Genomic DNA, 22,720 nt, shown 5'->3' with positions numbered 1-22,720 from the left:
GTAACCCTTCCGAAGTTGTTGTTTCCCGCCCCATTTAAGCAAAAAGAAACATGGAGTTCTTTTGAGAACTCTACCTGTAGTTATCAAACGAGCCTAAAGCATTTTAAAGTGTGAGCATCCTGTAATAAGATACTTTTTTCTTAGTCAAATGGCTTGAAGAATGAGTATTACACACCCTCAAACTGCCCCAGTCTTTTAAATTGTTATATGACATTTCTGCTTTTCTTCATCCTTTTTTTTTTTTTTCCTCTTTTGATGTTGTTCTCTCAACAGTTCATCAGATTCGGCGGGTTTCTTTAAAGCCAAATAACCTTATAGGTCTATGGTAAGATACAGCTGTATAAGCATTCTCTCCCCATCACCAAGGGCACAGAAGTGGCTGAAGTATACCTCTTGAACCAGCTGTGGCACTGCAGGACTAGCGATGGGGAAAAGCACTCAAGCACATGCTTAAGAAAGTTAGGACAAAGTTTCGCAATCATTTAATTCTGCATCTGCACGCTATTCAGGACGGATTAGGCTGTAGTCAGATCCTGGACAAATCCAGGATGATACTTTTGTCCAAATTTGCAGAGGACATTAAAACTCATGCCAGACTTATGCTGGTTTTATGTAAGACTGCCAGTACAAATTTAACCTGTCAAAAATACTGGATAGATTTGAACTGCAGAATGAGTTTACACTGGATCAGCATTTTGCACCATGCGGCGGTAGCAGCTTTGATCCACCACATTTGAAATTATAAAAAATTTTGCTTGGGCTCCCTAGCCAGCAGCATATTTTAGGTACCTCACATCATAGAACAGTCTCAGACATAAAAGAGGGGGGGAAAAATGTCAGGAACGTTATCCTCATAAAAATATTAAGGCTTTATGTTAATTGAGGTTTATACCACTTTGGGATAAACTTTGGCTTGGGAATTGAATGCAATTTAACTGGGAACTAGGGATTGCCTGAGCATTTCTCTCTGAGCTGTATGGAGACAGCCTGGGTTCACAGGTCCCCTCTGGCCAAAGTCCCTGCTCTCCTCCTCTGGCCACTTTCTTGCCTGGCTCCTTTTGAGAGTTCAGCACTGCAAAACTAGGGTCCCTCCTCCCAGGCAGCAGTCACTGGGTTCAGGGGTGTCTCCCTTCAGAGACATGCCTGCAGCACATGCTGCTTGCAGCTACCTACTCTGCACCCCCGTCTGCTCTGTCAGGACTGGGTAATTTTGATTCAGAAATGCGCTGCTGGTTTCACTCTACTACAGCAACAGGAAGAGCATTTGCACAGACAGTCCTCAAGAACAATGGTTTTCATAATGCATTTTTATACCCCCTGTGCCATCCTGTGTTGCTGTTAGCTCGCCCTTTGCCCATGAGGATGAACTGGAAACGTGCCACCAGGGAGCCGTTGTCACCTCACGGACAGACAGCGACTGCATCTTTCCCCAGATGCTCCCTGAGATGGAGGCCAGTGATGCCTGCTGCCTGTGCTGCAAGGCCTTAGCCCCACACAGGTCTCCATATCCCCTCATCGGTTCCCAGCGCTGCTTCCTCACATTGAGTGATTTTTCTCCTTTCCTTTATGAGTTTAGTGGCAGATTCCAGCCGAGGTATGGCATTGTTTATCTCTGTGCTTTAAGTGATGTAGCATTTTAAATAGTGTGATGATCCATACTGGCACCCTTCTGCTTAGGCAGGGGTCTCTGTCCTTGGCAGCGGAAGTGAATTGGCATCAGGCACACGGAAAGGACAAAAAAAACACCCCCGACTGGTACTATCCCTATCTTTTTCATTTTCTTTTCTGAAAAACATAAATAAAGCAGTGTTCCTAGGAAAGGTGAGATACTTTTTTGACTTACGAGTACAGAAATGGTGCAAGATCGCACCGTCCCCAGAGACACTGGCACTGGCCTGATTAAGCAGCTCACAGGGTCTTCAAAGCAAACGATGTGCAGCACCGATACACCTGAAGGTTTGATTTTCTGTTGCTGCTTGCTGCAGTTCCTACTTCAGTTTATCTCCTTTATTTGGAAGGGAGGTGAGGAGGAGGAGGTTCTCTTTCAGCTGGAGGTGCTCGTTTTGGGGGCTTTGGGAAGAGAGAAGGAAACCCTGCCCGAGTAAGAGCATGCTGCTGTTCAAATTTCACCTGCTCTGCTTGCCTCTGTTTTGGCTTTTTTTTTTTTTAGGAAAATTTTGAGGTAACTCTCTCAGGTTTATGAAGTTTTGTTGTGTAACGTCCGTCTTGAAGTGGGAAAAAACGTTTCTGTGAGCATCCCTTTTAAAGGCTGTTCGCCTTCAGGCACCGAGCTCTGTCCCCCCTTCCCTATCCAGGGGACCCCGGTGTAACCCCCACGCTGGGAGCCCCACGGCCGGCCCGCCCGCCCCGGCCCCGCCGCCGCCCGGGCCGAGGAGGGCGCAGGCCGCGTTGCCAGGGGGACGGCGGCACACGGCGGCGGCCGCCATGAGCGCGGCCGGGCCCGGCGGCAGCGGGCCCCGCGCGGCCTCCGCCGCCCCTCGGCTGGCTGAGCGGGGCGGCAGCGCGGCGGCGGAGGTACCGCGCCGCTGGGCGCAGGGGAGCGGCCCGGTCCTGCGGCCCGCCGGCGCCGGCTTCTGCGGGCGGGAGGCTGCGGCCCGCCCTGACACCGCGTCCCCGGGAGAGGACGAGGCGGGAGGAGCGCGGGCGCGGAGGAGGGGCGGCCTCGGCGGCCGGGCCTGGCGGGCTGCGGTCGCCTGGGCCGGGCCGCTGCAAAGCGCCCTCGGGCTCCCGTGAGAGCCCCAGGGCGGGCTCCGGACCCGCTGTCCGGCCCAGGGCAAAGCTGGCGGCGGCGGAGGGAAAGACGGGAAGGGTAGAGGGGGTTTGGTTTAGTTGTTTTTTTTCGCGGTTCCCCTATTAGGAATAAAGCCCCGATTTTGGAAAAATCCCACCCTCCCTCCCTCGGTCTTCAATAGCTATTTCTGTGGAGGGTGACTGACATTGAGGCTGGCTGTAACCCCCCCTTTCAAGTTATCTTTTCAGTTTTAAATTTAATTTTGCCTTGTTTTATAAGAAAACTTACGCAGCTGCAGAGCTGTATGCAACGGTAGACGTGCACTTCAGTTGTAGCTCAATGAACTTGAGTTGATCATTATAGCTTATCTTTACAAATTCAAGGATGAAAGGTTTTTCTTATTAAGTGTTGCAGAAGGGAGTATCATAGGGTAGGAATTTATAGTTATCTAAGAATTTCTTCTGCCTTTGAAACTGGTTTGCTGGCTTTGATGTGAATTTAAAGGAGACACTCCAGGATATTGCTTAGAAGGATCAAATTCTTGTACTAAAGATACAGTAGAAAACTTCTAACAGTTTCATATTCCAAAGGATAAACAATTTACTAAGTGTGTGGACAGCTCAGCATCTCCTTAATAGTTGAACCTCAATTTTGTAATTATGCTATATTGTTCTGAGAGAAGTACAGAATTTTGGTAGTTTGTCATGGCAAAATCAACTGCAATTATATTAAATACAACTGTTTTGACCTTACTATGAATTTTTTGTTAGCTCTGCTTGGTTACAGAGTTGACAGTAATTTGCTTCAGACCCTACTGACCTGAAGGCAAATAGTTTGTGAATGTTACTTTCCTGACTCAAGAGCACATTAGAAACCGTGTATTTCTAAAATGTGGGTTGCAAATGATAAATCAGACTACAGCAGTAATCAGATTTAACTCCGTATATACCAACACACTTAAATATATCTAAAATACTGCCTTTCATTGACAGTAGTATAGTATAGTAGGCATTGTAGGAAAATTGCAAGAGTGTTGGCATTGCATGATGGTCTGTCTTTTAAATCTCTTCATTTAAGCTTTTCTCTCACAAATGTTATATATTCAGCACTGATAAAGTAAAACCAGTAGAAAAACAAGTGTTTTGCAAAAATCCCTGCATAAGCACTTTTGTTACATTTTCCTCCTAAATTTTGTCTTGGCAATTACCCTTTTTACTCTTTTGAGTTTAAACACAGCAGTTCCTTCTTATTAATTTTGGAAAAGCTGTGAGAAAAAGTGTAGAGAAGATCCAAATTCCTTAATTTAGCCATACAGGCAAAGGATGAAGTAAAACAACATATTAAGTAATATTTACAGTAGGTGATGTATCTCTGTAATTGCCTTGAGATGACTCTGTATTTCATCGTATTAAATGCCTTTATTGTATTTAGATGCAAGGTCACCTCATCCTGACAGAGAGGAAAATGAAAGATGAAAACGCTTTAACTACTGCTTGTAGTACTAGAGGGTAAGAATAAAGTTTTGATTGTCACGAAACTTTCATTCAGGCCTATTAATCAACTTGAAAGTGGCTTCTTCAGTAGATGAACAACAGCAGAGAGCGTTTTTTATCTTTCGGTGATACCTTTAAATGATTACTGCAAAGGGAGGAGGGCAGAGCTAAGCAGTACCCTTCTGAAAGGAATTTAGAAAATATCTTTGGTAATTTGAGTTGTTGGGAACACTTCACTTAGTTTTACGTGTTTCTGGAACAATAATTCATAAAAACTCCACAGGCATATAACGACGACAAGAAAAGAACTTTTCAGAACTGCGTGCACAAACTTCAAGCAAAGAGCTGGGCCTAGTTATGGGCAGAAATCAGAGAGGGAAAGGAAGACTTCACTGAGCAGGAAGCGATCAGAAGTAATTGGGTGTTTCTGGCATTCTATAATGTGAAAGAGAAACTGACAGAACAGAAATGATTTTGAAATGCTACTTGCAAATCTTGATTTATGTTAATAAAGCATTATCAAGACAAACATTTTGAAATCTCTGATAGGCAAATTGGGCCAAGTATTATCTAGAAAGAAGTCAACTTTACCCAAAATATACATGCAAGATGGTTAATTTGCGAACCGTTTTTTCCCCCCAAGTGACTCCGATTCATTTTAGTCTGTTTTTGCACATGTTAACAAAACCTGACCCACTGTGTAACAGTGGCTCTCCCTTCTCAAGCTTATTGCTGTGCGTAGCTGCTGTGGCTATTCTGAAGCAATGTGTGTGCTGGCTGGCTGGCTGGCTAGCTACTGCTACCAAGAAAAATAGGCAATAGGCAAGTGCTGCCTACCTTTCCTCCATTTGATTCAGAAATGAATTTCTAAAAACTGTCCAGTGCCTGATTTTCATGTAACTTATTTATATAAAATTTGCTTATTATCCTGTAGATTTTATGAAAAGAAACATATTCTAAAACTTGTCTTCCTTTATACTAGGATAGATTATTTTGCAAATTAAATTTGTATTTAATTTGTATTCCCTGCATGCTGAGGTAGAATTTTCTTTTAAAATCAATTTATACAAGATAGTTTTGAAAATGGCCTTGTTAGAACATGTTTTGATTGTTTAATTGAAAAATTAAGCTACTGAGGTTGTGAAGGCAACAAACTTTTAAGTTTCTAGCTGTAGATACAATCAAAACAATGCTCAAGCTTCTTTTTCCATTAGTTCAGCCCATACACAATGAATTCCTCTTGATCCCCCATTGTCCTGAAGAGCACTTTAGCCTCCCACAGATCCAACAGCAAGTTTGGGGACTAGCATTTCCTTTTGAATTCTCAGGGAGATAAATTCTGTGTGGAAATTCTTCAACTGCACATTCTTCCCAGTATTTCATGTTGGATGTCATCTTCATTCTGACTGCACCAAATAATAATAAACTGTGCTGCTGCATTGTATTTTCAGAAATTAGAGCAATGTTTATGCACATACACACCCATGAATATTAATTTGTCTTAGGAAGAAATATTACATATTAAGGATATCTCATTTTGTTTATTTTCAGAATATAAACTGTTATGACACTGGGATTTATACAAGTCATTGAACAGCCCACTGTACTAAGTTCTCACTGGGATTTATACAAGTTATTGAATAGCTCACTGTACTAAGTTCTGTATTAACTTATATGTAGAAAGGGCCTACTAGTTACCTTAACATCTGAGGAGAAAAAAAGATGTAGTTAAGACAGATCAAATGATTTTTGCTAAGATTTTTTTTTTTTTAATTTATCATTGTAGAAGAGATGCAGGATAAAAAGAGAGGTAAAATAAAAAGTTGGAGCACATCAAAAGCAGTGGCAACAGGAAGCGATCACTGTACAAAGCCTGACTGTTTAGCTGAACTAGTGAATGTAACCCAGAGAAGTCAGAGTTAAGATGTCTGTTTTAGTTAGATGCAGGTTTGAATATTATGGAGGCCATCAAAGCTTATAGTCTACTAGAGAAACTTACAGTGTTCTGCTTCTATGTCCTACTTTGCTGATGGTAACCTATGACATGGTAAAGCAGGTCTGTGAACAATTAATGTAATGTGTCATCATATTGCAAATCTATTTAATTTTCAACCTTTCTTCTCCTCTTCCCCCCATTTGTTCTGTAGAACCAAAGGAAGAATGGAGTCGACAAAGGTTTGTGAGTCATTATTCTTGGTATGCCAACCCCAGCATGCTTAGGTGCTTTGGAAACAGGAAGGAGAAATCCCTGCCCTGAGTAGTGTCCATCTGCTATGGGCAAGAGGCAATGCATTGGCAAGTCACTCATGGTCGTGATCAGTGCTTAAATGCTTACTGAGGGCTTTCTGTTTCAATAGAGATGAAAAAAAAAATATATATGTTTTGGGAAAGAGGGGGCCATGTCAGTGATGGCAGCATTTGCCAGATTTGAAATAAGCAATGTAGCAGGAAATAAAAGCTGACAAAAGCAGAACTGGAGTGAATGACTTGAACAGTTGGCCAATTTCAAAGTACACAGTGAGGTATAAAACTAGTGAATTTTGTTGAAGTTCTGTTTTTCCTGAATCTGGTGAAGTTTGCCAACTGCAGGCCGGATTCCAGGGAGGTGAAAATGGTTATCTGGTAAAAAATGAAAACAAAAGACCCCACAATAACAGCAATGACCTTATGTTGTTGATCTTCTAAAGAATGCCTATGGCGAATAAATCCAAATGTACAAGTAGGTATTACTCTTAAGTATTATAGGTTTAGCTTCTGTTTAGTATTTGAAGTGAAATGAAACCTTCATTTTCTTGTAGGTAAGTGCAAAGGGATCAAAAAAGATAATAGTGTAAATAGGAGGAACACTCAACAGCTAGACTATTTATTGCTGATTGAGTGATAATATATTAAGGCTTCTCCTGTCTACTCCTCTTATTCTTTTAACACATCATTCATTCTATTCTCTTAACAGTAATCAGTATAATCTACATAGTACTCATGAGACATTACAAATCTGAATTTTTCCAGAGATACAAGAGTGCCACATCTGCATTACAGATTTTACTCCTATAGTAGAGTCATGCCCAATTAATTGCATCGTTACAGGTATGATTAATGATCAGACTTGTGAATGGCTGCTTAACAAAACAGAAAACCGTTTACTTAAATATTAAGGCATGTACATTCCCTGCCAAAAGTATGAGAATCATACCAACTTTCCTAGCATGGTGTCACCATGTATGATTAGCTTTGTATTTACTGAGGCACTGGAGGATGCAGAAATCTGCTTTTGTAAATCTCACTAAGACTGTAATTGAATGAAATGGTAATTCCCGTTGCCTTTTGCACCTGGCTTCATTTAAACCTCTTTAAAGCCTCTGGATGTGTATCTGCATCTTTAAAGTGCTCGTCACTTTAAAATCTAGATTTGTATGACATGCAGGTTTCAGAATTTCCATCTGCAAAGGGTTTTCACATGTTGATTATTGCTGCTGAACAGGGGTCTTCCTTACTCAGGTACGCTCTGAAATTTTTTTATTTCATGTTTTGAGATGTATTCCTTCTTCCTGTAGTCAGAAGTGGTTGTGTTTAGGGAAGAAAAAGAAAACATACATCAATATAGTAAAATAAATATAATAACATACATAAATAACGTGCACAGTGTTACTCTTTGCAAGCTGCAGCCATGGTTTTGGAGGCCTGAAAAAAACCCTCTCTACATCAAAGAATTTAATGTGGTTGTACAATGTGAAACAAGTGGAGTAGAACAAAAAGGAAGACAAAGTAGCAAAGAGACAGCACATACCTTCCCTTACTCCCTCAGAATGGTGATAAAGTGTTGAGAAAATTAGCAGCCCTTTTATCTCAGAGATTGTGTGCTATGTTGTACATGGCCGTGAGCTGTACTACATGTATCAGTCTGGCTTGATGAGAGTGGCAACTCCTTTGTGAAAGAGCACAGCTGAGCATCTTTGAGGAAGATGAATGCAATTAAACTTGATGGATCTAATCCAGTGTGTACTAGTGCATTGAAGAAAGATTAAAGAAAAGAGTTGATAATATTATAGAAACTAATCTGAGGTAATTTATCTTCTGCTACAGTCCAAACTTTTTTGCCTGATTTGCAGGGATTTCTGTGTGCATTTCTTGGTAGAGGTTTATTTTACTAGATGTTCACCTATTCAGAATGCTGTTAATTGTTTTCTATTCAGAATGGGTAGGAGCTGAACTTGTAATTTATCTCGGCGTGGAAACGAGTGCTGATGTAGTAGAACATGAAGTGAAGACATCTTGTCTCTGTCTCCATTGGAATACCTGTCATTAACTGGGGGAGATTTGCATTTTGTAATGTATGCCTAAATGCACTAGAATGGCAGTTTTGTTTGTCCTGTGTGGGAGCTGATGGAATACAAATCTCATGCTCTGTCCTCTGCCATGTGTGTTTCCAACATCACCTAAACAAAATCTTGTTCTGGAGATGTTAAATTTCATCATTTTGTAGTCACTGTCAATAGAAAAAAATTTTCTAATGGAATTCCTATCAAGACCTCAGGTCTGAATTTTCATAAGAAAAATTTAAGTAACAAAGGCAAAGAAATCCACCACATTTCTGCTCTCCTGTAGAAGAGCAGAACCACACAAGAATGAGAAATCTTACTATAAAGAGTCTAAAAGGCACAGGTAAAAGGATTGTACAAGTGGGGTGAAGGAGACTGTGCTAGAAGCGCAGAGCCAGTGCTTGCCATCTATCAGAAGGGCTTGAAAAAGGGTGAAGGGAAGCCAGTATGGTGATTGCCGGGGATGAGAAACATAATTCAGAAAGCTGAAATTATGTCCAGGTGATGGAGTTCAAAAGGACCTTTAGCCTTGGCAGATTAGAAGTAAAAACACAAATGCGAAAGCCAAAAAGTGACTTTGAGGAGCAGGTGGGAGTGTCTGAATAGGCATGGGTCTCTTCAACCTGGTAGAGAGACTGGAGGTCAGATATGGTAGAAATCTGCAAAATCAATCATAAGTGGCACAGAGAAGATTGATAGCCATTGCTTTTTTTCGCCATTTCTTCCAAAATGAAAATGAGGGGGTGTGCAATGTAACAAGTCTAGAAACCAAATTGGCTCTTCGCATAAGAGACACCTGAGGACTCCCTTTGGGTTAAAGTTTACATGGGTTGAAGGAGTGACTGGGTAAGTTTGTAGAAGAGGGACCTTCTGAATGTTGCTAAATACTTAGAAACTGTAGGAAATAACCTGAGCTGAAAATAGTGGGAGGCCATGGGATTATTGAAGGGGAAGATCTTACATGCCCATACACTTCAGCGCTGGTATTGGTGACTTAACTTGCAGATGAAAGTGGTGACTGGTAGAAAAGTGAGTGTTTATCCTATTTTTCAGTAAGTGTCAGTTACTCTAGCAATAACATATTTTGAAGAAATGCCCTTGAGTAGCTTAATCAACCAAAAAAGGACTGAAGCAAAAATGTTCAAGAAATTTGATGTCTAACGGTTTTGTTTTCATGCTGTCTTCCCAGGAATCTCATGATCATGTTCTTTTGGATATTCCTGTCACTAGAGAGCTGATGAATCACTATCGAGCTGCAGCTGAAACTGCTCAGAGTGAACTTGCAGCACTTTCAGTGAAGTATGATTTTGCCCAGTCAGAGGTACATTTAAAAATACTTTCAAAACCTTCTCCAAACTTAAGGATTCTCTACAGTCACTTTCTGCAGAGAATAGAAAGCTTGCAGAAAGTCCAAAATTTCTTGCTTTTGATACAGATTTTTTTTTTCTCATAACCTTTTTAGAATTTCCATGTGATTTTTACTCTGCTTGTTTCTGTGTTCAAGAACTAATTATGAGTTTATATTTGAAAGATTTAAAGCAGTCTAGCTTTTTATCATCATTATCATCTAAATGCAATCTTTTTTAATTAAATCTGAAAGTTAATATTTCTAAATTGTGGTTGTATAAAAGTTGTAATAGATGTCCTCCTGTTGTTGCTGGTGAGTTAAGATATAACTGCCCATCCTCATCCATTTCTCCGTTAAGTTACAGCTCCCCAGATTTGCTTTGCTTTCATCACCACTGAAGTTGTGTTTGAGCGAATGAGGTTGATTGTAACTAGAGGCTGAAGAACGCACACGCATCTTTTTCTGCTGTTTCTGCTGTGCAGATGCTACTTCTCAGGAGACAGGATTTATTAGAGGATAATTTTTACAGTTTCTGTAATTTCACACTTTTTTTTAGAAAAAAAAACATACGACGGACTAAGGTTGATTTGATCCAATTCAGCAATGTGGGCAGTGGTCAGTTTTAAAATGGAATCAAATTTGCCTTTAGGAGACATGAAATTCTTATTCTGATTTTCATACATATATATTCAGGTGTATATATTAATAAATATACATAGATACATAAAGTTCAATGGAAAATTGTGAACATCTATCCAACTAGTTGTTTCAACATCTATGCATTTTACAAATGTGTATTTCTATTGCACATAGTAAAGTGCTTTGCGATATACTTGCATAGCACTTGAACATAAAAAAAATACTATCAATGAAATCAAATTTTTTTAATTGTGGGTAGCTGAATATGAGAGACAGCATAAACATGTAATATTACAGGAGAATGAATTGTTAATACAGTATCCAGCCAGAACTACAGGGGCTAAGTGTCCATCAACTGAGCTTGAATTTGACCAGTTAATCCTGAAATTACTGCAGAGTTCCCCTGCATGTAATGGCTATCCAGGATCAGTACTTTAAATTTCAGTTTTAAAAAGCCATACAGAATCTCACATTCTCATAGAAAGAATTTATTACTGGAAATGTTGAATGGCTTTATTGCCAGCATGACTGACTGATTTATAGATTCTTTCAGCACTGTGCTTGCATAAGCAAAAGAAGAGTCAAGAAAGCAGCTGTTCATGCTCTTGTTAATAAAGACCTTCATGACCCAGCTGAGGTCAGAGCCCTGTTCTGCTGAGTGCTCTGTAAAACTCATGATATGGGATTATTCTTGCTTTTTCTGCTATTGGAACTGACCACAAAGACAATGGACAGAGGAAAAAATATCACATTTTGCAGATGGGGAGTTGAACCACAGAGAAATTTTAAGGTTATGAATGCTTTAAGCTACCATAGCTTGGTCCAGCTGCCAAGCAAAGCAATCCTATTGTTCCTTCAGCTGCTCATTTCCTTCCCCACACTGCCCCATCCCTTGTGCTGGCACAGATATATGTGTAGTTTTACGGTGCACTGTTTTGTTGGGGAACTGATGCAACTGAAAAATAATGCCTTGCCTTCTGGGTTGTTTTTTAGCCTGATCAGTTTCCCAATCTTATTTCACCTCGTAGCCATATAAGTGCTTCTGCTAGCACAGAGGGTGGGCTATGGAAATGAAGTCTGTGAAGAGGCAGAGCTGCTTTTCTCAAAATCAGTGCTGCTTTATGTCAGCTCCAAAGTGTCCGATAAACCAGTGCTTGCAGGTGAAGCATTAAGATCATCAGAGACTATGCTGCTGCTGCAAGAATGATCCTTCTACCTGACTCCTCAGTGTTAGCCTTTTCTCTATGACATGGCCAGCTCCCCTCCCTCTTCCTCCTCTGTAGAAAGTGAATTCTTTTTTGTCAGCTGCGTTAGCTAAGTTGTTTGTAAAGTCAAATACCAGAGCTGGTGCAAGGGAGAGGACAGGCGTGTGTGGCTGGGAGCAGAAGTGGGACCTCTCTTTTTCCAAGGCAGTTGCCATTCAGTCAGCTCACCGGCCTCCTGGAATTTCTCCAGGTATTTTGGGTTTGGTCACACTGGAAACCTCTGGCAGAGCAATGAATTCCCTGAAGTCCCAAATTGCAGCTTAATGTCTTAAATATTTATTGCCTTAAAATGTTTGCCACAAATTAAAAGCCCTAGCACACATCATAAGGAGCAGTTAATGTGGCTTAATTACTTGATTGTTAATTTTATGTAGTAGGAGATAAATGCTTCGGATTGCACCTTGCTGCTTATAAGTGGAGTTGTCAGGGAAGCTGAAACATGCTTTAACACTTGTGACAAAAAATCCACTTTAAATTACTTGTTCCTTTTAACAAAGTAAACCACTGAAATTTTATGTGCCTAGTGTGTCTGCCTCAAGCTCAGTCTTCTACAGAAGCTTGTAGCAGAAATAGTTCAATGCAAAATGGTATTTTTAACTAAAAAAGAGACGGGAAAGTAGAGAAAAACAACTGAACTCCATGAAGTGTTGGGAAGCTCTAGCATCATCTCTGGAACAGGTCCTTGACATTTGGCGGTGATGTTTCTCCTCCCACCCTTTAAAAGGTCCTCTTGCTGTTTCTGTGTAAATCCAGCTATGTTTAATTGGATTATCAGACCAAAAAATAACTATTTGCATAAGATGAGAAGAGGTTGCCTAACAGCACAACTGTCCAGAAATTTCTTTGCCTCTGAATATGCTGCAAATCATCAAAAGGATCCACCCTCATACAACTGGATACTTTGCTGTTACAACTCAGTGCAGCTGTAGATCATGTGTGGAACTGTGCACCAGAATTGGGAGCAGGGAGGAGGCAGGCAAAAAAAAGGGAATAGTGATGTTAATAACTGTATTGTAATGCTGATGCACAAGGGAGGTGAATTAAGGTTGCGCAGCCGAATTTAAGGTGGACTTTTCCTAAATTCTGAGTTTGCAAATCAATTTATCTTCCTCTAAGAGATTGTCTTGAAAATTTGTATTGTATTGCACAAGAACAGCTTTTGTTTTTACAGACCTCTTCTATTGCTTTTTCATGGTCATATGAAAATAAAGTTGTGTCCGTCCACTGAGTCTTGTAGTGATAGAAGAGTCTGAGTTGTTTGAAAATGTGTTTCTTGACACATTACTAAACTTGTAGTGCAGTCAGCAGTTTCAGCCTGGGCAAAATTATTCTTCCTTTTTTAATGAATTTTCTCCCTATCTATAGCTTCTTGAACTCAGGTCCAGAATGATCTCCAAGGAAGCCTCTTTTCAAGAGCTGAAGGCTGAAGCTGAAAGCTTCAAGGAAAACAATGCTAGACAGATGTCTCGCCTCCTGTCTTTGCAAAACCGAATTCAGGAGATGGAGGAAGAGGCGTCTGTGCTCACCACTTCTAAAAACCAGGCTGAGCTGACAGCTCGGGTGGCATTCAAGGAAAACTGGGAACTGAAGGAGGAGCTTCATGAGCAAAATACTAAACTTAAGTAAGATTCTTGTGAGTTGAGAAACAATTTTTGTTTGGAATGACATAAGGGTGCAGTTGCCAATGCAGAAAAGTATGTTAGCGAAGAGACTCTTGCAGATCATAACTCTGTTACAATGCCTTGCACAACTGTACCTGAGTGTCTGGAAGGTATTGAAATTTGAATTCTGGTTTGAGTTGTTAGCCCATAAATGGGGTTCTGAGAGTTTTTTCCTTTGGAGGAGAAACAATTGTCTTGCATCAGCTTGGAGTAACCTCATTGCTTTGAGAGCTCTTTGAACACAGTAGATGTGATAGTTTCGGTGTCCTCATTCAGATATTTCCATGTATGGCACTGAGGCAAATTTTGTGCGTTTTACAGCGTGCATGTGATGGGCAGTATCTGCAACTATGGTCTAATGCCCTGGTCTGTCCTTATCAGGTGGCATCTTTTACAGTCATTTACCAGTCACTCGACATGCTGTGTGGGCTGTACAGTGGTGAGTGACTGTTGCTGCACTCCTCTAGTCCCTTTTCCCTTTTCTGTGTCACAGCTGGAACTGGAACAGTGTCAAGTGAATTTCTTCCTTAGTGTAAAGCTGTACATTAGCAGTGTAATAAAGAAAATATGGTGTAATTCCTAGTTAGTAGCATCCTGAAGGGGGCATGTTAATGTTTGGTTAATGGTTTGGTTAGTTGTGTGGGTTTTTTTGGGGTGATTGTTGTTGGTGGTGTGGTGGAGGTTGTTGGTTTTTTAAGGTGCATACTGATTGACTAAAACTTTCCTTTAAAGATAGTATCTTTAACTATACTGTTCTTAGTATAGTGTGTCAGAGCACTGATCTGTCAGTTCTGCATAAGTGCTGATATTTGAGGTCTGTGGGATCGAGACTGATACCAATGTTGATCACAAATGAAATTGATTCATGTGAAAATACTCTGAGCTCTAAAATTCCAAAGTCAGTGTCAGTCATTACTAGACACCTAGTGCTAGACACTTGTAGACTTTTATAATGGATTTTTTCCCACCATTAGAAGGCTAATATCTATGTCTCTTTCAATACTGTCTGGTTAAGAGCAAGGTGAGTGTTTACCAGATGTCTGTGTTTCCCAAATCGGTATTTCACACAGCTCTTCCAGGCTTTGTGCATTAGAAGTGGATAATTAAATTATTTTAAGGTCTAGAGAAATCTATTGTGGTGCTCTTGTCTGTTACCAGCTGATTTGCCAAAAGCCCTGCCTGGAGAGTGCTGATGTTGGTCACCAAAGATTTTAGATATGATCCCAGTGTAAGTGAGGAGATAAGACAAGAAGTGTATTATGCATCCTAGCAACATAGAAAACATCACAGTCTGTGACATAATGGTTGTTAAGATTCTTTAAAATGCTTCTTCTGTGAGAAAATTAAAGGAAGAAAAGCCTCCTAGCCTGTTGCCTAACTCACTGGGAGAAAACTACCAAAATACTGTGTATCATACTAGCCTAATCATTACAGTGATATGATCAATTTTATATGGCATAAATCTGTGCTGTCACTCCCAGTGAGGTCCTGGCTGCTTTGTTTTGCCAATGACACTTGTGTTGGCACTTCTGTCTGTGTTGGGACAAGGGAAGTGCTGTGAGAGAGAAATGACCAAAATAAAAAGCTTAATTTCTAGCTCTACCAATCCCAGGTCCAGTTTGCTGTGCACCTGGAGTGTACCACTAGAGTGCTGGCAAAAGGGAATGGACAAAGGAAGGGTGAGCCTGCTCTTTTGGAAGAAACATTTTTGATTGGTCATGAATCTACAGTGTATGTTTTCAAAGCTTTTTCTCATCCTCAGCTAATGGTTACATGTGCCACAATACTAATCAACATATTGACTTAATGAGCTTTAGTCACTTAGTCTGGCCACCTTAGTATTATGTGGCACATGACCTATCCTAATCAGGTATTCAAGAAAGATCTTCACTGAAAACCACAAATAAAAGGGAAGAGCAAGCCAGAAGGCATGAAATGCACAGTTACATTCTATACCTAGGAATATAGTAAAAACTGTTTAATAAATTCTGTGATTAGTTTCCAAGTTGTACACCTCTCCTACTGAAAATGGTGCTTTTCTACTCAACAGGTTCTATTGCCAAGGTATTTTTAGAGCCTGAACTGTGAAAAGCTTTTTTTTCCCTTTTCCTCCCCTTCTTTTTGCTCATTAGTTCTGAAGAGCTGGCAAAACTGTGAAAGAGCCGAGTTCTACTTTTTTGCGCCCGATTGCCTGTTTTCTAGGTGCTCACACCTTTATGGCCCTACTGGAGGTAATTATCGGAGACTTGTCAAGTATGTGCTTTGTACTTCAGACTGTTTATTTTTAGAAGCAGGTATGGTTCTGTGTGTGATGTGCCTTGATTTTTCAGAGCCGCAGAACAGTTCATGGGGTTGGTTGTCAATCTCCTACAATATTCTAACATATGGGCATGTATGTATGGCACGTCTGGAGCCTCATACCTTTTCACTTCTGACATAACCCTCCTCACACAGCAGTTTAGCAACCATCTCACAGCTTAGTTGTGCTGGGGCTATAGAGGAGAGGAGGGTGCCGGGAGGTGAGGAAGCTGTGAGGCACTGTGCCTGCTGCAGAAGGCAGAGCTCTTTTGGCTCACAGTATGTGCTGTGCAGCAGTACGTGGAAATATCCTTGTCCTGTCCAGAGCAGTAATTAATGTTTTCTATTACTCTCTGTTATCCTTCCACTCTCTTCTACTTTGCAGCATTGACAAGTGTGCTGATCTCCCTCCTGAGGCAACATCTTAAATTTTTTCATGGACCATCTCTTTTGCTTAGTGATTTAAAACCATTTAATATACTGTGTTTGCACTCACTCTGTGTTTTCTATGGTTGATTGCTAACCTAGAGAGGAAGAAATCAGAAACAAAAAAGAATGAGTCCAGAAATGACTAGCATGCCCACCTTGAAAACTGAGAATAGTGCTATGCTCTGATAGTTTCAATAAAATATTTGCTCTGGAGAGCTGTTTGTTGATATCTCATGTCTCATTTTATTCTAATGTTCAAATCTTTGTGAAGAACTTGCTTTAGAAAGTACCTTGTTTCTCAATTGGAAGCTCAATAATTTTGTCTCTCACTTTACCACTGAGTACTTCTCTTATGGGTGTTATCTGAGAGGTACTGGAGTTGATATTTGGATTACACTAATGGTCATTTTGAACTTTGTTTGGTTGGCTATTTGTTAATCTGTTTCTCTGTAATTTTTCAGAAGTGATGTTCAGTGTTGCAGCATCATGAACAAGATTTGAATTTACACATTTGCTACCTATGCAGACTGTGGCAATGCTTGTTTGCTGGACTTGTCTTTGTGCCTGGCAATGGAAGGGATATAACCATATTTATGGCAATGAGTTAAACTGACCACTCTGTTATTTGGTTGTTTGTTCTTATACATCATTTACAAACCAATAGCTGCTGTCAATGTTGCTAACAGATGTTTCATGTGGGATATGTATCCACATGATAGGCACCTTTTGAGAGTGATGAAAGTGATGACAAAAAGCTGCCTTTTCTTCTTACTTTTGTAGTAGTCCCTTGATGTTTTCTCTTTTAATCAATCCCTTTCATGGGTGGTGTTACTCTCCAAGACTGGATGTACAGCAAAGTAGTGTCTCCCATCTCTGTCTGCTTCTGCTGGTAAACTTCCCTTCGCAGGTACTCCAGATGTCCCTCACTTCCATTAGTCCAGAGGGGCTTCTCTTTCCATGGAGCTTGTGATCAGCACCGTCAGCTTCATTAGAGGGGGAATGTGAAATGCTTTTAGCATATTTTTACTATAATTGGATCACTCTCTTCCCCCTTACTTTTTCTAAGCTTTTGCTTGCAGCGTCCACTCTCAGTATCTTGAGGGCACTGTTTATTGATGTCACCTGGTTCTTGTGTTTCATTGAAATCTTGTGCTGAGAATGAGGTTGGGATTGTAGAATGTTCTTTGAAGAGCTAGTCAAAAGCAAAGATGAAGAAATGTTTACACGTAAGGCAATGACAAAGGTTATATGTGTTAAATTACAGACATAGAGAGTTATATGTAACTTTAAAAATTAATTTTGTGGTATGCAGAAGCTAGCAATTATCTTGAGATAATGTCTTTTGCTTAGAATTCTGTTTCAGAGAACATTCATCCTGATGTGCCTGCGTTTTTTTTCTGTCTGATTAGTAAATATTTGAGTAAGTGTGAAGAAAGCATGACTCAAGCTTCTAAAATCAGCAGAAAGTATGAAGAGCTCCTTACACAGCTTTCTGGATTCTTGAACACAGACATCAGAGAAAAAGAGAAACCACAGGAACGTTTAATGTCAAAGGTGATTATGTGTAGGCAAGGGTTTCTGTACAGAAACTTAATAGAAGAATATTTGGTTGTCAAAGAAATAGAGAAAGTGATGAAGACAAGAATTGTTATGTTAAATAATGATTTGCAGGCAGTGCTATGATTTAAGACAGTTGTTTTGGTTTTTTTTTTTTTTCATATTGGGCTGATTTTCAAAGGTGCTGAACACTAATAGACCTCAGTGAATGCAGTCTGCTCTTATCTGCATTAAATGTTTTATCATCCTGTAGTTCCCAAGTACAGCCCTGATTAGATACTTGGTTGAAAGCTTTCCTGAAAACATTAACACTGGGAGTCACTAGGTGACGTGTAAACTGTACCACTAGAATTTAACACTTATCTTGAGCCAACATATAATTAAATAGAAACATCTGAAATGGCATACCCTAAACCAACGTTAACTATGCCCTGTAACAAGATGCTGTAAATAACTGTGTGGTGCTTTTGAGACTTAATCATAAAACTTTATTATTTCTCTTCAGAATACTTCTGAAGCTCCAAAAACTAACCATCCATTTAGGAAAGGAAAATTGTTTGTTTACTCTTTTAACCTTTATGCTGCTGAAGGGCAATTTTTCCTAATTTTATGTATTTTTTCTCATGTTCTGTCTAGTCTTTGCTATCCCTATTTTTCTTCACTTGAGAGCCTGCTAGGTATTTTGGGAGATTCTGTTTCATTATATTGATATTATTACAAGAGTTCTGGCTATAGGGAATACTTAATAAGTTAAGATTATCTAGTTATGTATCACATTGATTTCTTAAAGTACTTGCCCTCATAATATTACAAGCACATAGAAATTTTAATAGATACTCTAACAAAACTTAGCTAGTTGTCATTAGAGGCAAAAATGTTTGTATTAAGCTGTAACTCTTACATGCTTTATGTTAAGGAAATAACTGGAGTTTAAAAAAAGTATATGTTGACGTCCTGTTTTAACAGTGTAGTAACAAATCTGGTCGGGAAATATAATTTGTGCTGAAAACTTTGTGCATTTGGAAAATTTAGCAACTCATTTTTCTGTTTGGGGTCATGGCACATCTACTCAGCTTCTTTTCCACGTTGTGGTTTTATTTAAGACAGAATTGATCTGCCTTAGTCTTAACAAACATCTTTCCAGTAGGAGTCGGGGTATATTTTTTACCTTATGCGCTCTTTGAAGTGCCCATATTTATCTATTCCACTTCTTGGAAATAGCATAACGTACCAAACCAGCCCTAGAATCCTGGAAATGACTCCTTTTCCCAAGGTGTCTGCTGCCCTTGAATATACTTATGAAATAGCTGTTAGTAACTCAAATCTCCCCATGCCTAAAATGTTTCAAGCTTAAAATGCAGCTTTCAGTTTCCTATTCCAATGAGAGGCATAAATCTTAACAAGTCATACTGAAATTGTCTGGTTTTCACATGAAGTTAGCTACATGATCTGTTTTCATTTTCTGATCTGCTTCATGTCAAGCACAGATAGGCAGCGACAGTAACTCTCCACCTGTTTAATAGATCATAGAGATTGTGTGGGAGTAAGTCTGAACTACATTACACTAAGGTGTGGGTTTCTGGTGGGAATATGGTTCTCATTTTAATTTCCTTTCTACTCTTTTTAGAAAGGAATAGTAGCGTGCAATTATAAATCTGACCTAGGAGTCACCAGAAACACCATGTCTTTATTGGGATGATTAAGACCAGGTATACTGGGATGACCATATATCATTATTAAGTGCTTTTAAAAAGTTACTAATATTTGAATTATTTCTCTAGGTCTCTGAAATATGTAAAGAAAATCTGACACTCAAAGACCAGGTTGCTACTCTCCAAGAAGCTATCAATGTCCATGAAATGGAGTCCAAGGCTAGTAGAGAAACTATCATGAGGCTTGTTTCAGAAGTGACCAAGGAGCAGAAAAAAGCAGCAGGATACTATCAAGACATGGAAAAACTTAGTAAGGTACACAATTGCATGACATGTATGTTTGTCTAGTTTTCAAATGTTTTCTCAAAATTTCAAATTTTCAGTAGGAGTTTTATAATAAAAGAAAAATGCTTTCTGAAAGACTTCTGATTATTAGATTCACAGCTTCTTGGAAACTTCAGAATATGTGGAGATTAAACAGTAACCTAGTGTAAAATAGATCTGATCTGATTTAGATTTGATATTTTCCAGTGATGCTTGCAAATTTATATTTTTATATAAATAGCCTTCGTTGTGCTTGCACATCTATAAACAGATGTTTATAGACAATACATAACTTAATATCTGAGGCAAAAGCATGAAACAATGAAAAAATGCTCCTTTAAAGAACATTTATGTGATATTGCAAGTTTTCTGAGGATTATTCTACTCAGTTTCTTTAAAAATTCTAATGAAAAATTGAAAGGAATTGATAGGACACAATTTTACTTTTTCTCTTAAGGAACTAGAAGTGTCTTGTCTTCCAGACACCCTAGATTATCTTGTTTCACTGCATTATGAACTTGTATTTCATAACTGTAAATACTCAGTTGGCTCATACCCAGAAAGCTCTAGGCAGTAGGATGGCTCTTTTAGGAAAGCATTGTTTTGGTGTGGGGAACACATAGAGGAAATCTGTGCAGCAGGAAAGATGCTGAAATGAGAAATATAAATTAAGTTGTAAATCAAGTATTCACCAAATTAATCTTGATATGATTTGGAGAGGAAAAGGATGTGATTTAAGAATTTAATTGCTCCAGGAGAACTCACCATTAAAAGTTTTTGTACGTTGCAAAGGATGGATGAAGAAAATAGCTTCTGTAGCAGTTTCCCTTATTACTCTGTACTTTGAGCGATAACTGGCAAGGGAGCAGTTTACTAAAACCATAAGGAAAATTTCCCTCAGGTACTAGAGCACTGTGGTTAAAGCTGATAGCCAGAACTTAAGAAAATAGGAGAGAAACTTAGACTGCCAAATATGTAGCTGAGTTGTGTGTGACTGAGTTTGTAGAAATTTTTAACACAAAGGCAACCCTGTGCATTAAGTTTTCAAGGGTAGTGTAACTCTTTCCCCGCCCTCCTGGCATTACTTTTTTCCTGAACAGAAGAACACCACAATACACTTTAAAGAATATGGTGTTCTAATTTGCTTGTAGGCAAAATACTTAGGACATGAGAAATAGGTGACAGTGTGCTCTGAAGAAGAAAGAATTTATTGTGGGAAAGATAAATATTAAGTACCACAAGGGTCATAAATTTTACTTAACTGCTGAAAATACTTCTTACTAAGCTTGTAAAATTTTCTAAGATTCAAATGGGACTGAGAGAGAATCTGCACCAAAAAACTTAAACAGGTCGTTTTTGAGAACATTTTGTTCTCATACTTCACTTCAAACACAGGTGTGTGAGTAAGAGCAGAGTGTAGTTTGTTCAACTAAGCCAGAATCAGGAGATGTTTTAAACCAAGGTAAGGGCTTCATTTGTGACTTGTTTCGCAAGTTTGCTCTGACTGCCTAAACATTTCCAAAGTTGAGCTAGTTTTATGAGAAATATTTTCCTATTGCTATTGTGCACATGCCAAATACATAATTTATTTAACCCATTTTACAGAGATGTCTTGCTAAATTATTGGCATTTCCTTTCAAGGAAGCCTTGTACCAGCAGGGCTTATCTAGAGACTGCAGATTCCTCCAGTGCTGTTTCAGTTTAGCTACTTAAATTTGCAGATACTGATTAAATCTGTTGAGAAGGTTTTGCATTCGCAAAAGCATATTAAGAAATTCAGTATTGAAAAAATAAGTAGAAACCCAAAAATGCTCCAAATCCACATACCTAAAGGAGGATGTATGGCATCCCCTGTTCCCCTGAGGGGGGTATTATTAGGTTACAGGAAGGGCATCTGGGGTACAAAGTCAGTTTGACTTGGTTGTATACTTTGCTGCACAGTTTAAGCACATGAACAGTGTTGCACATGTTGTGACATGTTCCCCTGTGGAGGCAAAAAGCAGAAATCCATACTATTCCTGTGACAGAAGACACTCACATGGTGGTGTGTTTCTGGACTGTTTCTTGAGCTTTAATTAATGGAATTGACTGTAGCAGTTTACCCAGCACAGGCTGAGTACAAGTGACTCTTGCCTGTGTTTGCCTGAAGCTCCCAGGGCCAAACATATTTGCCATCTTCTGTATTACAGATCGAGATGGTGGCCTGTTTCTCCCAGTTTTCTCTCAAAATTCTTCCTATGTGTATAGATGCTGTTCCATCAGTCTTCTCCAGCGAGCCTCAGCCACCTCCCTGTTCCCTGCCACCTCTGAATCATTGCCAGTTGTTCTTGCCAGGTAGTTCTTTGCTTCTGCTCCTTGGGATTTCTATGAACTCCCTCTTTTGGGAAGTTACCTTTCTTTGTCCTAGGAGGAAGCAGCTATCTAATGATCAATTAAACAGATTGTAGATTCCGAAACTCTTGAAGAAAACAAAAGCCAGCCGGTTATGTTTTAAGTTATATGTGAGAGCAATTCAGACTCTACTTTAGTATATCTGACACTTGAGTGTTTGTTGCAGGTAGCTGGTTTTCATTTGAGGAGAATTAGCAAGTGAACGACAATTTTTTCTCTTCCTGTCTCAGCCTCACAGCATCACAATAGCAAACAGCACACCACAGAAACCAATACAGTCTTGAAACTAATGTAAGTAACAAAAGCAAGCCACCAAACTGTTCTTGTAATGTATTACTTTTCTTTTAGAATTCTGAACTTCTCATGTTTCTGACCAAATATTGCAAGGACTTGCTCCTGGAATTCTGTAAATATTGTGCATACCTTTATTCTGGCAGTGCTGTATATCAAATTTGCATTTGATGGAAAATAATTTTTAAATGCTGCCCAGGTTTCTAGACTGAAAATCAGAATACTTGTTATTTCTTTCTGTATGTCCAGACAGTGATTATTGATTATGATACAGAATCATAACATTCATTGAGAGTGTCTG

The 22,720-nt window shown here is 39.4% G+C and overlaps 1 protein-coding gene across 6 annotated transcripts in view; it reads left to right on the top strand.

Moving 5' to 3' along the window:
- The window catches only part of LOC141956231 (coiled-coil domain-containing protein 170-like), a 63,501-nt gene that overhangs the window by 17,982 nt on the left and 22,799 nt on the right, over positions 1 to 22,720 (top strand). Inside the window, exons 1-7 of one of the 6 annotated variants that reach the window (XM_074896548.1) lie at positions 2,449 to 2,535; positions 4,184 to 4,260; positions 4,529 to 4,658; positions 9,754 to 9,885; positions 13,182 to 13,438; positions 17,614 to 17,758; positions 19,543 to 19,728. In XM_074896548.1, coding sequence (XP_074752649.1) covers positions 4,184 to 4,260; positions 4,529 to 4,658; positions 9,754 to 9,885; positions 13,182 to 13,438; positions 17,614 to 17,758; positions 19,543 to 19,728 — 927 coding nt within the window. In that variant the 5' untranslated portion in view covers positions 2,449 to 2,535. Of the gene's footprint in view, positions 1 to 2,443; positions 2,536 to 2,943; positions 4,261 to 4,526; positions 4,659 to 6,392; positions 6,421 to 9,753; positions 9,886 to 13,181; positions 13,439 to 17,613; positions 17,759 to 19,542; positions 19,729 to 22,720 lie in introns of those variants that run through there. The other 5 variants (XM_074896552.1, XM_074896549.1, XM_074896551.1 and 2 more) reach the window with 5 other exon arrangements.

This window comes from Athene noctua, chromosome 1 (assembly GCF_965140245.1).
Source record: "Athene noctua chromosome 1, bAthNoc1.hap1.1, whole genome shotgun sequence".
NCBI lineage: Eukaryota > Metazoa > Chordata > Aves > Strigiformes > Strigidae > Athene > Athene noctua.
Note: the sequence above shows the minus strand (reverse complement) of the source record. Positions and strands in the feature narration are given on the sequence as shown.